Source organism: Perognathus longimembris, chromosome 3 (genome assembly GCF_023159225.1).
Source record: "Perognathus longimembris pacificus isolate PPM17 chromosome 3, ASM2315922v1, whole genome shotgun sequence".
NCBI classification, from domain to species: domain Eukaryota; kingdom Metazoa; phylum Chordata; class Mammalia; order Rodentia; family Heteromyidae; genus Perognathus; species Perognathus longimembris.
Window position 1 is genome coordinate 67,868,592 of NC_063163.1, and position 15,854 is coordinate 67,884,445.

General features: G+C 55.2%; 1 protein-coding gene across 1 annotated transcript in view; it reads right to left on the reverse strand.

Moving 5' to 3' along the window:
• Window positions 1–236: 236 nt before the first annotated feature.
• Window positions 237–15,854, reverse strand: part of Gng7 (G protein subunit gamma 7) — an 82,062-nt gene continuing 66,444 nt past the window's right edge. The window contains exons 4-5 of the mRNA XM_048342072.1: window positions 2,931–3,048; window positions 237–568 (exon numbers count right to left, since the gene is read on the reverse strand). Of these exons, the coding sequence (XP_048198029.1) occupies window positions 443–568; window positions 2,931–3,011 (207 nt within the window). The 5' untranslated portion in view covers window positions 3,012–3,048 and the 3' untranslated portion in view covers window positions 237–442. The remainder of the gene's footprint in view (window positions 569–2,930; window positions 3,049–15,854) is intronic.

The window sequence follows — 15,854 nt, forward strand, 5'->3', positions numbered from 1 at the left end:
TAGAGTTTTCCCAAATATGTGATTTCCGGAGAGCTGCCGAGGCCGAGAGCCTCCTATCCTCCCTCTTGGCTGAGTCGATTATCAAGCAGGAATTGAGAGGTGCACACGCACCTGGGCCGCTCCCGTCAGCGGGCTCAGAACTGGATGGCCAGGCCGTGGTGGCGGGCTCCGGGAGGCAGTGAGGAATTGGGGTGCTGGATGAGAGAGCCCCGCTTCCCCAGAGGACAGACTCGGGGGACTTGTGGAACTCAGTGTTTTGCGGACTTAGATGGTTTTTCTAGAATTAAGAATTGAAAGATGGGGGGCTGGAGGCGTGGCTCAGATGGTTGAGCGCCAGCCAGTGAGCAAAAGTGTCAGGTACTGAGTTCAAGCCCCAGTCTTGGACCTAAAACAAAAAAAGGGAGAGAAGGAGGAGGAGAGAGAGGCGAGTGCACAAAGGAAGCTAGAGGATGGTGCAGGGCTTCTTGTCCTTGAAGGGGTTCTCGGACGCGGGGACGCCCACCAGCAAGGGGTCGCTCCTGGCATGCTGCTCGCAGTAGCTCATCAGCTCGGAGGAGGCCTTGGATACCTGTGTGTGTGGACGGGGAGCAGGGCTCAGAAGGGGCCGGCCCATGCGTGTCCACTGCAGTCCACAGAGTAGAAACGGCCCACTGCACAGGGGACTATTACTCAGCGAGGAAGAGGACAGGGCTCTGACTCCCTGACCCTGGTGTGGCTCCACTGGCAGGAGACGCCCGCCACGGGGATCAGGAGACGGGCACTGCTCAGGAGCAGGGCCCCTCGAGGTTAATCCTAGCCACTCAGGAGACTGAGATCTGAGGCTCAAGGTTCAAAGTCAGCCCAAGCAGGAAAGTCCCTGAGACTTAACTCCAGTGAACCACCAAAAATCTGGAAATAGAGCTGTGTCTCAAGTGGTAGAGCACTAGCCTTGAGCAAAAGAGCCCATGGGGTTCAAGCCTCACCAGAGACAGACAGACTACAGTCTGCAGTTAACCAACAAAATAGCCAGAAGTGGAGCTGTGGCTCAAGTAGTAGAGTGCCAGCCTTGAGCAAAAGCCTTGAGCCCAGGGATGGCACCCAGGCCCTGAGTTCAAGCCCCAAGACCAACAAAACATCAACCAAGTCCCCTCCCTGGGCCCCAAGAACCTGGGCCCCTATTGCTTCACTCTGCCAAGCCCAGGGGGGTGCCCCCGACTCCCAACACATGGAGTTGCCTCCAGCCACAGGACCCAGGGTGGAGCCCAGAGTCCTCACCGCAGACACTCAAAGCCCCGGGGCTCTTCAACTTCAAAGGCGTCGAGGAGCCGAGGCCGGGTCTCTGGCCCTGCTGGCACCGTGGAGGGAAACCACTTCAACCAGGCCCTGCGGTCTTCAGCCCCAGGAATGCTTTGAGCTCCCTGCTCAGGTCTGCGGCACTGCAGGAACCAGGCAACCCCGTGGGAGGCTCCGCGCCCTGCCCCGCTATAGGTCCACCCTCCCACAAGGACCCACAGCTGAGAACAATCCTCTTTCTCACTCCTTCTCCCACCCAGCAGGTGTGCGTGTGTCTGTCTGTCTGTCTGTGCTTCTAGCTGGGAGTGCCCAAGGATCCCTGTCCTATCTCCACTTGGCTGGGCTGTGGGCAGGATTTTTTTCCCTCTTCTTTAAATGTTGCTTTTTTTTTTTTTCTTTTGCCAATCCTGGAGCTTGAACTCAGGGCCTGAGCACTGTTCCTGGCTTCTTTTGCTCAAGGCTAGCACTCTGCCACTTGAGCCACATTAGCAGCCCTGGGAAGGTGATTTTCAGAGGTGATTGTCACCCAAATCCACAAACTCTGAGTTTGGCCCTCTGGTGTGGGTGGGCCTCGTCAGCCAGTTGAAGGAAGCTCCTGAGACACCCTCCCCTCCCCCACCCACCCCAGAGTCGAATTTTGTCTCCAGGCAAAACCATCAACTCTTCCCTGGGATGCCAGCCTGCCGGCCTGGCTGGCAAATTTCAGATTTGCTGGCCGCATACCCATGGGAGCCAACTCTTAAACCTTTCAACGCGCACGTGCACACACACACACTCACACAGTCAGGCACCACTGTATGCAGAAGTGGAAACTGCAGAAGTCATGACTTCCTTTCCTGAGAGCTGGGGAGGAAGCTGAGCTCCGGATGTCCACGGAGGGCCCAGCTCTGCCAAGGCCAGTGGGCAGCAGGGCGCCATCTCAGGGGAGAAGCTGGGTGAGGTGATACACACCCGTCCTCCCAGCTCTGACAGGACGTTACAACCAGGATGATCGACGTCCGGGCACTCGGGAGGGCAGGAAGCAAAACTGCAAAATACCCAGCCTAAGCAGGACGCTTGTCATCCTAGCTACTCAGGAGGCTGAGCTCTGAGGATCGAGGTTCAAAGCCAGGCCAGGCAGGAAAAGTCCGTAGACTCTTATCTCCAATGAACCACCAAAAAGCTGGACATGACGCTGTGGCTCAAGTGGTAGAGTGCCAGCCTTGAGTGAAAAAGCTGGGCCCTGAGTTCAAGTTGTCCTAGGACCAACGCACACATACACACACACACACACACACACACACACACACACACGTGTGGCTTAGAACTTGGGGCGTGACTCGTGTTAGGGCATGGCTTCCATGGCAGAATGCCTGCCTAGCAAACATGACATCCTACGTTCAAGCTTCAGTACAGTCTAAATAAGTCAATAAAGGCAGAGAGAGAGAGAAAGAGAGAGAGAGAGAGGGAGGGAGGAAGAGAGGAAGGGAGGGAGGGAAAAAGAAAAAGAGAGAGGAAAACAAAGGAGGGTGGGCTCAGCTCCGGCTCTGGCTCCTCTGCCCCCTCTGCTGAGTGTGGGGGCTCCGGGAGGTTGAGGGGAGGCCCAGGCCCCACTGGGAAGGAGCACGGGAGCCCCGGCTGCCTAGGGCCCTGGTAGCTGCTCCCCACACCTGGCTCACCTTGATGCGCTCCATGCCGGCCTCAATGCGGAGTTGTTCCACCAGCTTCCGGGCCTGCGCTACGTTGTTAGTGGCTGACATTGTTCTGCCATCAGTGTGGGCCCCGACGTCCAGGAAGCTGTGGAGGGCACACAGACGTGAGCCAGCTGGGGACCCTCACTGCCCCACAGCCCACTCTGCAGACCCACACGCCCCACCTGTGATAGTCGGGGGTCAGCACCCGCTGACCAGGGACAGTGGCTCAGAAGGCCTGGGGACTCAGGGCAGGGTTGTTCTCTGTGGGTGTCCCAGGCCCCACAGGGGGCTGAGCAGTGTACCTACTCTCCACCACCCCATGCCAGGAGCTGCCCAGCCATGCCAGCCACTCCTGTCCCCAGACATGACCCAGGGGTCCCTGGGGACCAGGCCACCTCTGGGGACAGTTGCTGCCTGAGGATGGGGGCGGGTCACCGGAAAGCCTGCGCATGTCCTCTGTTCTGAGGGTGGCACTCATTCATTCACCCTTTTATTCATTTGTGTATTCATTCACCTATCCACCCACCCACCCACCCACTCATCCATCTACCCACCCACCCATCCATCCCCCCATCCATCCACCCGTCCATCCATCCATCCATCCATCCATCCATCCTTCTGTCTGTTCATCCATCCACTCACCTTTATGTCTGTCTATCAGTCTTCCCACTCCATCCCTCCTCCCCTCAGACAACCTGCCCAGAGCATCAACTGTTCACCATGTGAGCCAGACATAGGCTGAAAATTCATCTAAGATCTCCATGCATCCAGGTGCCCAGGAGGTCCACACTGGGAAGGGAGCGCTCAGACCTGAGGGGGCCATGCTTGGTCGGCCATCCCAGCAGGCAGCCAAGTGCTGTGACCTTGGTTTCTACCACCGGCTGCCCGTCCCCCCCCCCCACAAGGTTGAGGTGACAACCCCTCCCTCTCATTTCCTGCGGGGCTGGGCAAGAGGCAGTAGGGAGCACTGGAATCAGAAACTACAGGACCCCAAGACTCAGCAGTCACTGGGGATGGGAGGGGCCCATGCACAGTGGGGGCTCTGTGTCCTGGGGCTGCCATAACCAATGCCCACCGAGGACCAACTGGAAACCTCAGCAATGTAACTTTGGATTGTGAGGATCCGGCCCAAGCGCACGCTAGGCAAGTGCTCAGCGCTGAGCGGCAACCAGCCAGCATTCCTCTTACAAGAAGCCCGGCCCCTGCACCGCAGGGCTGGCCCTGCTTCAGTGTCACCTCCGTGAATGCCAGCAGCAAAGGCTCCATTTTGAGGCATAGGGTGTGCAACCTTTGGGAAGTGGTTTCCTCCCACTCACATGAATCAGTATTGTGTTTCTTTTCATTGCTGAGTAGTATTCCATGATATAGATGAGCCAGAGTTAGTTCAGGCACCCGTACCTGCCGAAGGGCTTCTGAGCCCATTCTAGTTGGAGTCTACCTGAGCAAAGGTGCCATGAACACTCCTGTGGAGTGGACGGGCAGCAGGGAGGGGATAATTACTGCCCGGACAGGAAATGCATGTGGAGGGTTTTATTTTAACTCTTCCATTTACCTCCTCATCAGGAACAGAAGGGCAATGTTAATTTTTATTTTTCTGGTTCAGTTTTTCAAATCTTTTTTTTTTTTTTAAATTAGTCGTAGAGTTTGAACTGTGGGCCTGGACACTGTCTGAGCTCTTCAGCTCAAGGAGAGCGCTTTACCACTTTGAGCCATAGCTCCATTTCTGGTTTTCTGCTGCTTCATTGGAGAGTCTCACAGAGTCCTGGCTGGTTTTGAACCACGATCCTCAGATCTCAGCCTCTGGAGCAGCTAGGATGACAGGTATGTGAGCCAGTAGCACTTGGCTCTTTTCTGGGGCTTGATTTCTTTCATCTAATTTCAATTTGGGCATCTCAACAGGGCGACCCTGCATCCCAGGGGCTCTGAGCTGTGTCTGGGATGTGTGGCTGGCGCAGCTGGAGAGCTCAGCGTGGGCATGGAGTGGGAGAGGGGCAGGAACATGTTCCCACCCTGCAGGATCCAAGCCAGGCGTCTCCTCAGAGGTGAACGCACACCCAACCCAGCACTATTCAGGCTGAGACACTCACCCTCCCCCCATTTAGCATGTGGGGGTTGGTGTTGGGTGTCTGTGTGTGTCATGTCTAGGAAGCATGTGCAGATGTCCTGGGATGCCCCCAGTTCCAGCCAGCAGACACTCTGCCAGGTAATTAAGCAGCACTCTGTCTGTGTTGCAGTCAGTAGAGTTAGGTAGACATGTAAAGGCAGATTTCAGATTTTCAAGAAATTCCTACTTAGTCATAAACTGGAATGTACAAATCTCCCTGGGATGATGTGTGTGGAGTGCTGGCCGGTCCTGATCGCTCCAGTGGGATTCCAGGCGTCACACAGAGGGGTGACAGGGACACAGCACGGGCCAGTCCGTGGTTGGCAGAGGTGAGCACAAGACCAGCACTGGCATGATGGGGAGAGGGAGATGTGCACTACCCACTGGGATGTTAGGCCTGGTGGGGTGCAGAGACCCCCACAGCAGTGCCCCTGCAGGGAGAGGACCTCCCCCCCACACACACACACAGGGAAGAGCACAAGGAGTTTCTCAGTCTTCTTTGTTACAACTGGATCACTGCTGCCAGGGATCTAAAGTGCTAACACCACCCCCCCCCCAAAAAAAAAAACAAAAACCCACAATGGTCAGTGGCGGCTCAGCCTCTAATCCCAGCGCCCTGGAGGCTGAGAGCCACAGATGGCAGTTCAAAGCCAGCACAGGCAGGAAAGTCTCGAGACTCTAGTAGCTGGTTAACTAGGAGGAAGGCCAGGAGTGGTGTGCGGCTCAAGGTGGAGGCTCAGTCTTGAGTGGAGAAACTCAGGAACAGCGTTCAAGCCCCAGGAATGCAGGTGCAAACACACACACGCGGATCTGTGCCTGTGTGCGTATGAACCTCCGCAAGGGGCGGCGTGTGTATCACGCATGCGCATGCGGGCCAGCCTGGCTCGATGCACACGAGTGTGTCTGGCACGTGCGCGTGTTCAGGGCACCGTGTGACTCACGCTCCAGGCAGCAGTGTCGACACCTGCTGCCGTCCCGGGGTCACGGGTGTCACCGACGGCCCTGACTCAGCCCACCCAGCCGGGAGGACCTGGAGGCGGGACGGCCACGCGGGGAGGGGTGCGGCCTGGTGGAGGAAGGCCCGGGGCTGGGCAGGCCGTGACCCGGGCAGCCGCCCCGACAGGCCTGGCAGGCCCCGCGCCCGGCGGGGCGGGCTCTAAAAATAACCGGCAGTGGCCACTGCCAGCCGAGTGAGACGGGGGCGGGGGGGGGGGGCGCGTATCACGCGCGCCCCGCTTCCCCTGCTGCTCCGGGAACGGGACATAGGGTCTGCAAGGTCACAGCAAGGGCACTGCCCCACCTGGTCATCACCCCGACCCAGAGCGCAGGGGTCACCAGCACTGGACCCACGGGGTCCGGGACCCATCACCCAGGCCTGTGGGCGGGGCCTAGTGGGCAAAGGCGGGGCTGAAGTGCAGCGGGCGGGGCTTCAGTGTGGCGGGGCACGGCTTGCGCTGTAAGAATTACGTGATTGGCTTATGACTTAAACAAAGGGGTGTGGCTTACCTGCAGAGGCGTGGCTTCTGGCGTGGGGCATGGCTTATGATATAAGGACTTTCGTGGCAAGGGCGTGGCTTAAGCACGAGGGGCGTGGTTTACAAGCAGGGTGGGGTTTGCACGGTGGGGGCGTGGGTTGGCTGGTAGAACAGAGGCTCTGAGTTCCATCCCCAGCTCAAAAAACTACCACCATCACCACCAACAAAAACTAAAAGCTGCCTGGCACCGGTGGCTCACGCCTGGAATCCTAGCTACTTAGGATGAGATCTGAGGATCACAGTTCGAAGCCAGCCCTGGCCTGGAAAGTCGGTGAGACTCTCCACTTAACCAGCAAAAAAGGCTGGGAATATGGCCTAGTGGCAAGAGTGCTTGCTTCATGTACATGAAGCCCTGGGTTCCATTCCTCAGCACCACATATATAGAAAATGGCCAGAAGTGGCGCTGTGGCTCAAGTGGCAGAGTGTTAGCCTCGAGCAAAAAGAAGCCAGGGACAGTGCTCAGGCCCTGAGTCCAAGCCCCAGGACTGGCAAAAAAAAAAAAAAAATCTTAACCAGCAAAAAGCCAGAAGTGGCACTGTGGCTCACATAGTAGAGTGCCCAGTCTTGAGAGAAAAAGTCCAGGGACAGCATTCCAGGCCAAGCGTTCGCACACATGCATGCACGCATGCACGCGCGCACACACACACACACACCAGTAAGAGAAAAGGTGGTGGGCTGGGATTTCGCATAGCAAGCTGGATGGATGGGTGGCCCAGCATGAAGAGAGCAGAGCATCTGGCCATTGGAAGTGACAAACGGTGTTCTAATGCCTTACTCCAGGCCTGGACCCCAGGAGAGCAAAATTACAAGAAATAAAAAGCTATAGATAGAAGGTGCTGACCTAGATGTTATTTATAATAGCGAGAAGTCCGAGCAAAACCACACATTGTGAAACAAGAGGGCAGCTAATTCAAAAGAATGCTCTTCCAGTGAGATGTTTTGCAACCATTAGAAACGGTAAGTGAGAATGTGGTGGGAAGCCAGGCTTCACACCTGTATTCCCAGCTACTCAGGAGGCTGAGATCCAGAGGATCACAGTTTGAAGTCAACATGGGCAGAAAAATCCCTGAGGCTTTTCTCAAATTGACCAGCAAAAAAGACAGACTGGAGGTGTGCCTCAGATGGTACAACATCAGCCGTAAGCAAGCAAGCTGAATGAGAGAACGAGCCCTGGGTTCAAATTCCAATACTACCAGCAAGAACAAAGTTACAAGTAATGAAAAAAGAAGGAGCCAAGCGTTGGTGGCTCACGCCTAGTCATCCTAGCTACTCTGGAGGCTGAGATCTGAGGATCCCGGTTCCAAGCCAGCCTGGGCAGGAAAGTTTGTGAGACTCTTTTCTCCAGTTAACCACCAGAAATCTGGAAGTGGTGTTGTGGCTAAAAGTGGTAGAGTGCTAGCCCTGAGCAAAAGAGCTTAGGGAGAATGCCTGGGCCTCAGGTTCTAGACAGGAAAAAAAAAAAAAAAGGTAACGATAGCCAGGTGCTGGTGGCACACACCTATAATCCTAGCTATTCACAAGGCGAGACCTGAGGACTGTGGTTCAAAGCCAGCTTGGGCAACAATGTCCAGGAGATTCTTATCTCCAATAAACTACAAAAAAAAAAAAAAAGCCAGAAAGAGCAGTAGCTCAAGTGATAGAGCACTAGCTTTGAGCAAAAAGAAGCTTGGGGACAGTTCTCAGGCCCTGAAGGTTCAAACCCAGGATGGAAAAAAAAAAGGCAGTGAATATTATGATTTCCTTTAATGAAATGGATTCGGTTATTTTCATGCAGTGAAAATCACCTTTGTGGCTCACAGTGGTTGAGGATTTGCAAATGCACATGGCTGTGTAACCTCCTCCCCCAGCATAGGAAACACATCCTACTAAATGCCCCTTTCTTCTTTGTGCAGGCAGCACCCCAGGAACAACCAATCTGTTCTCTGTCCCTGTGCTTTTGCACAGAGTCACAAGCATCCATTCTCTGCCTTCTTCCAGCAAGCACAATGCTATGGTCACTTAATTCACTTATTCCTGTTGCAATAAACACTGACTTGTTCTTTTTCATGGCTGAGTAATATTCTACCTGAGGATCAAATCATTATTTGTAGACCCACTCACTACTAGAGGGACATCTGGGTTGCCTCTAGTTTTTGGTGATTGTCAATGAAGTTCGAGTAAATACTCAGGTATAGACTTTTGTGAGAAGGTAGGTTTCTAGTTTCAGTTGCTAGGGCAGGCATGTGTATAACTTTGTAAATTAAACTCCCCCCCCCCCCCCAGGTTCCAAACACACTGTGCTTTTTGTTGTTTTTTTTTTTAACCACCAGTCCTGGGGCTTGAACTCAGGCCTTGGGCGCTGTCTCTGAGCTCTTCAGCTTAAGGCTAGCACTCTACCACTTTGAGCCACAGCACTGCTTCTAGTTTTCTGGTGGCTCATTGGAGATAAGAGTCTCATGGACTTTCCTGCCCTGGCCTTCCTTGAACTGTGATCCTTATATCTCAGCCTCCTGAGTAGCTAGCTAGCATTACAGGTGTGAGCCACTAGTGCCTGGCCTTCAGTTATTGTTAGAGTCTGTGTTTTTGTCTGGGGCTGGCCTTGGACTCAGATCATCCTGCCTGTGCCTTCTGCACAACTGGATTAAAGTTATGCTCCACCATGCCCAGCTGACTGGTTGAAATGGGAGCCTCACTAACTCTCTGCTCCTGTACTTCCCCTCACTGGCCTCAAAGTGTGATCTTCCTATCTCTGCCTCCTAAGCAGCTGGAATTGCAGGTGTGAGCTGCCAAGCTCGGCTGCACTTTATTTTGAAGCAGATGCAGACTTCCAGCGCATTTGTGGGTGGTTGGATGGCCAGCAGCCCAGGCGGGAACAAGGGCAGGATGATAGTGGTGACAGCAGGCACCCATCTGGGCACCAGGTCTCCCAGCTGTCCAGTCCAGATGCTTACAAACCCTGAAGGAACTTAGCCACTAGGGAAACTGAGGCCATGGTTTGGTTGTTCTCTGCATGGCAGTGGGCAGAGCCGGGCCTCCCCCACACCCCCCACCCCAGCCACAGTGCAGGGACAACCCAGGCACCCCAAAGTCCACAGCCTTCAACCAAATTGAGAACAACAGCAAAAGGGAAGTACACAGGCTCTTACAGCAACTGCAGCTCAATTTTGAATTATCTCTTCTTCCTTCCTTCCTTCCTTCCTTCCTTTCTTTCTTTTTTTGGCACTAATACTGGAGCTTGAACTCAGGGCCTAGGCGCTGTCCCTGAGCTTTTTCACTCAAGGTTGGCACTCTACCACTTGAGCCACAGCTCCACTTTTGCCTTTTTGTTGGCTAATTGGATAAGAACTGTAAGAGTCACACAGATTTTCCTGCTCTGGCTGGCTTTGAACCGACATTTCTCAGATCTCAGCCTCCTGACTAGCTAGGTTTACAGGTGTGTGCTATGGGCACATTTTCGACCCCTGTACTGGATTGAGGTGGTCTCAGATTGTTAGCAACCCAAGATGCGTGACAGAAATAAATATTTCTATGGAGGCAACCTGTATTCATTCAAGGCTTCAAATTACTTCTGTATATAAATCTGCATCTAGCCCAGAGTCACAAATCACCAGGCAGACAAGGTGACCAGACCGCAGGAATGAACATCAGCAGCAAAGACAATGGGCAATACATACTGAACCTCAAGGGTTCCACAGGCTGGAGTTGATGGAGATGTTAATGGTATTGTTTACATTTGAAGAGATGAAAATATTGGATGAATAATTTATCAGCAACTTAGGAAGGAAGGGTTGAAAAGAAGCAGCGGAGCTGGGTGCCGCAGCTCACACCTGTAATCCTAGCTACTATAGCAGTCTATTGGACTTTCCTGCCCAGGCTGGCTTTGAATTGAGATCATCAGAACTAGCCTCTTAGCAGTTAGAATTATATTATAGACCTGAGCCACTGGCACCCAAGGATTTAAAAAAATAGACAAAAAGCAGATCTGGGTGCCAGTGGTTCACATCTATAGTCTAGGGTGAGATCTCAGGATGGAAGTTTGAGCCCAGCGGAGGCAGGAAATGTCATGGGACTCTCATGCTCAATTACCCACCAAAAAACTGGAAGTAGAGCTGTGGCTGAAGTGGTAGAGCACCAGCCCAGGTCTGAAGTTCAAGCCCCACAACTGACAAAAAAGATGAAAGCAATCCTGGGCTTGTGTTGGATAAAGAAATACAAGCTTTGTAATCCTGACCTCCTGTGGGGTTCACATGGCCATCCTTGGCCAGATTCCATTTGTGTGTACGGGGTCATCCCAGGAAGGCCGGGTACAATGACCCATGTTTGAAGAGACTCTGAGCATTCCCCAGATACCTGAGGGCAGCCGCAGGGCCACACACACACACTAGACACACACCAGGTGAGCAAGAAACCTGTATGTGTTAGGCTGCCATAAGTCCTTCCTTCCTTCCTTCCTTCCTTCCTTCCTTCCTTCCTTCCTTCCTTCCTTCCTTCTCTCCCTCCACTCCCTTCACTATTTTATTAAGTCTTGAGCTCAAGTCTTGAGCCTAGCACTTGGCTTTCTTGATCACACAGCTGGTGCTCTACCATTTGAGCCACGCCTCCAGCCTGGCTTTTTGTTGGTGTATTGAAGATGGAACTTCTAGGACCTTTCCATTGTGATCTTCCAAATTGCTGCCTCCTGAGTAGCTGGACAGATAGGCCATACCATACCTAGAGGGATTTCTTTTTAACTGTTTTTTTTTTTGTCTTTTCTTAGTGTGTACTGGGAATTGAACCCAGGACATTGCACTTGCTAGGCAAGTGCTTTGCCACTGAGCTACATCCCAGCCCAGGGACATTTTCCCCAAAGAGCTCCAGCAGATTTTCCCGCAGCTCCTGCCAGGCGAGCTGGATGAGGGGTGCACTGGTGGGAGTGGGTCGTGGATGGGGTCACACAGGGGCTGGGCGAGGTGAAGCCTGGCTGGCATTTGAAGGTAGCTGACCCTGCCTTTTTGTTGTTTTTGTGCTAGTCCTGGGACTTGAACTCAGGGCCTGGGCGCTGTCCATTAGCTTATCTTGTTCAAGGCTAGTCTTCTACCACTTGAACCACACCTCCACTTGCAGCTTTTTGCTGATTAATTAGAGATAAGAGTCTCATGGCCTTCCCTGCTGGGGCTGGCTTTGAACCACAATCTCCAGATCCCAGCCTCCTTTGTAGCCGGGACATGGAGGGACATCAGCCTGGAGCGGGAACAGCAGCTGGGAGACTGCGGGGCTGGGCACCGCAGCACAGAGCGGCACGAGGCCAAGAGCAGACAGCAGCCCTGGGGGGCTCTGAGGCTGGGGCCCCCACCCAGGCTCCGGTCTTTCCTGGGGCTGGACGGGGAGCCCCCAGCCTGGGGTGTGATTCGTGTTGCCGCTGCGCCCCCCCCCCCAGAGATGCTGTGGGTGAATTCAGGAGGTGACTGAGGCACAGGCCAGGCCCGGGGTCCCCCTGAATTCCAGGCATAGCTGGCGTGGTTGGGGAGGCCCCGCCCAGGGCAGGCTGGCGGCCAGCCGGGAAAGAACCCGGGCTTTCTGAGAATCAGCAGGGAGCCTGGTGGAAGGACAGGAATGTGAGGAATGCAGGGCTGGGGGGAAGGGGGGGAGGGGAGGGGGAAGGGGGATCCCCTGGCAAGCTCAGGAGGAAGGGGTCATCCTGAGGTCCCAGCGGCGAGGGCTTGGCCTGGGTGTACCCCTGGGGAGCGGTGCTGCCTTCTGTACCAGGGACTATGTGGCCAGCTGCCCTGGGCAAAGCCTGCCCATTGGCCTGTACAGGGGGGCTGGTGGCCTACACGGTGGCTTGTTGACAGGGGAGGGGTGGCTTAGAGCAAGGGGTCCCTGTCTGGAGGGGTGGCTTAGGGCAGGGAGCCCCCTTCAGGAAGGGGTGGCTTAGGGCAGGGGGTCCCCATCAGCGTGAGTGTGCACTGAGCCACTGAAAACTAGATTCTTGGGCTGAGAATGTGTCCTAGTGGCAAGAGTGCTTGCCTCATATACATGAAACCCTGGGTTCGATTCCTCAGCACCACATATATAGAAAAAGCCGGAAGCAGTGCTGTGGCTCAAGTGGTAGAGTGCTGGCCTTGAGCAAAAGGAAGCTCAATGACAGTGCCTGGGCCCTGAGTTCAAGCCCCAGGACTGGCAAAAACACCCCCCCCCCCCCAACTTGGATTCTTGTCTGTTGGGTGTCCTGGGCCCGGCAGGCCATGGCATCCCAGTGTCTGCAGCAGCTGCCCCACAGGGACCTCCAGACCACCCCTGCACCAAGGTCAACACAATGGGTTGTTCATGCCCCCCATTACCTTGGGTGACCTTTCCATTTCAGGCATGGATCCTTCACAAAGTGGAGGTGCTGGGAAAGCAGGCCAGGAGGCAGGGCTGACTTTAAGAAAGGGAGAGGGCACAGGTGGTGGCCTTACCTAATCAGGTCATCTTGTAAAAGGGCCAGTGCTCCCCTGCTGTTTTGGGGAGGGCAATATTGGGATTTGAACACAAGGCTTTATGTACAATTGCTAAGCTGGAAGGCCAGGTCTACACCCCTCTGGATAGCTTAGAAGATGACTTCTAGCTCTAAGCAACACAGCTGCCTGGTCCATAGTTCCACTACAGCTGAGTAAGACACCCCCTCTTCCAGGGGAGGAGCCCTGCTTACCTTGCCCTGACTCCAGACCTCCAGAACTGAGAGATAACAAAAGCTCCAACATTGTTTTTTGTTTTTGTTGCCAGTCCTGGGTATTGAACTCAGGGCCTGAGCACTGTCCCTGGCTTCTTTTTGCTCAAGGCTAGCGCTCTGCCACCTGAGCCACAGCACCACTCCTTGCCATTTTCTATATATGTGGTGCTGAGGAATCGAACCCAGGGCTTCATGTATATGAGGTGAGCACTCTCGCCAGTAGGCCATATTCCCAGCCCTCCAGCATTGTCTTAAGTGGCTGGTTTGAGGCAGTTTGTTATCCAGTGCTGATAGCTGATACACAAGGCCTGAAAGGAGAATGGGCAGCCTTGCTGGCCTCCTGCCCCTGCTGCTGGGGGTCAGATGTCGCTGAGTGTGCCCTGTGTGAGCTGCGCCACTTCCCTCCCAAGGGGAGTGTGGCATGAATGCCAGAGCTCACCCTCAACCTGCATTCTTGTCCTCATTGCCCAGTGGCATGGAGCTCAGATGGCCGGTGTGTGTGTGTGTGTGTGTGTGTGTGTGTGTGTGTGTAGATTGAATGGCCAGGGTATGTGTGTGTACATGTGCGTGTGCACATGTGTGCATGCATGTGCAAGAGTGCGTGTGTGTAGACTGAACGCATCACTGCTCAGACCCAGTGTCTTCCGAGCAGCTGTGCTGGGCAGTGCCTGCCCTGCTGCTGGCCAGCTCAGCCCGGACACACGGACACACTGTCAGAAAGTCCCACTGGCCACACGGGGTCCCCCTGCCACGGCCCAGCACCTTCCCACTGTCTTCTTCCTCTGCCTCAGCCAGCTCGGCTCCGGTGGCTCACGCCTGTCACCCCAGCTATTCAGGAGGCTGAGCTCTGAATTGTGGCTCAACCTGGCCAGCCTGGACAGGAAAGTCTGTGAGACTCTTATCTCCAATGAACCACCATAAAACCAGAAGTAGCACTGTGGCTCAACGTGATAGAGCGCTAGCTTTGAGCTGAAGAGCTCAGGCCTGGAGTTCAAGCCCCATGAATGACAAAACCAAAACAAAAACCCTAAGGGGAAAAATATAAAGATCCCAAATACCCTAACATCCAAACAACAAAAATCTCCAGCTGGATTCTGCAGGGTGGGGCTGACCTGCTCTCTCTCTCCCTCCCTCCCTCCCTTCCCCCCCCCCCACCCCACCAGACATGGAGGCATTAGCCAGCCAGCACACTATGTTCACTATGTTCAGATACAAAAGGAGCCGGCTGTGTTGACAGAGGAAGGTCCAAAACCAAACAAAACCAGAGCAAGGAAGGGAGGGAGAAGGAAGAGAGGAGGGAGGGAAGAGGCCAGCTTTGTTGTGCAGTGTGCCCAACAGGGGTGCCGTGGGGTGGGGTTTTGCTGACTGGCAGTCACTCCTTGGGAGACATGCGCATGCCCCCCGTCCCACAGAGGCTCCCGGACTGCCCCCCCCCATTATTGGGGCCATGTGCACACTGCCCACCATTCTGCAGAGGCGCCCAGGGCCGGAGCCCCCACCGTGGGGGTTACACAGGTGGCTGACACAGCGGGGGGGGGGGGCTCCTGGGCCAGGTGGGCAGAGGCCAGGGATGCTGCTGAACCCTTTCAGGGGCCCAGGACACCCCACAAAGGGCATCAGCCGGACTCATGTCCCTGCTCCCCCAAATCCTCCAGGGTCCAGGGGCTCCAATACAGTCCCCCCTCAGAGACAGGGATGGGGATCCCCTTGCCTGCAGTGGCAGGGTTCTGGTGGCAGGGTGGGATGGGAGAGGGGGGAGGCAGCCACATGATGCCCGGGGTGGGGGTATGAGTCTGTGACCACGTCAGCCCCAACTGTGGGGGCTTGGGGTGATGTGAGGGACCGTGTGACTCGCAGTCACCCCCCATGCCCTTGTTCGTGGGGCTAAATCTGTCCTGGGAGGCTATAATTAGGAAGAAAAGGGACAAGAGGCACACAGAGCTGAGGGCCAGGATCTCTCCAGGGCCTGGGGCTCCAAGCCCGGAGAATGCTCGGGCTTGTTCCCCTGCCAGGCAGCCCAGATGACACAGGGTGACAGCAGCGTGGCGGGGCTGGTCACCAAGGTGACCGTGGCCGGAGAGAAAGCTGTGTTCTGTCTCCCCGCCACAGCGGGGGCAGCGTGAGGGGGGCTGGCGGTCATGTGAGGGTTTGTAAGCTCAGGGAGGAGGCCAGGCCAGGATGCAAAGGCCCCGTGCACCGTGTCCCGTGCTGCTCCTGTCCCCCAGCTTCCCGGCACTGAGGAAATGTTGTCACCCTGGCCCTGAGCCAGGGCGAGGGGGTGGCGCCAGGCTCGTGAGGAAGCTCAGCGCTCAAGGGTGAGAAGCAGAGGAGGGTTGGGGGGGGGGAACAGCTGACAGGGCTGAACAGGGCCTCCTCACCTCAGCTCCTGGACCCGAGCAAACTCCTATACATCCTGCAAAGAAAGCCCCACGTAGAGGTCATGCCCTCAGAGCATCCCATAAGCAACCATGCCCCAGTGAGCTGTGCTAAACTCACTCCCCACAGGGCTTCTCCACAGCTCCCGGCGGGTCCCCCGTGGGCTGGGAAATGTTCCAGCTACTGAAAACCACACACGTGTGCCAGAGGCAATTGGCTCACGC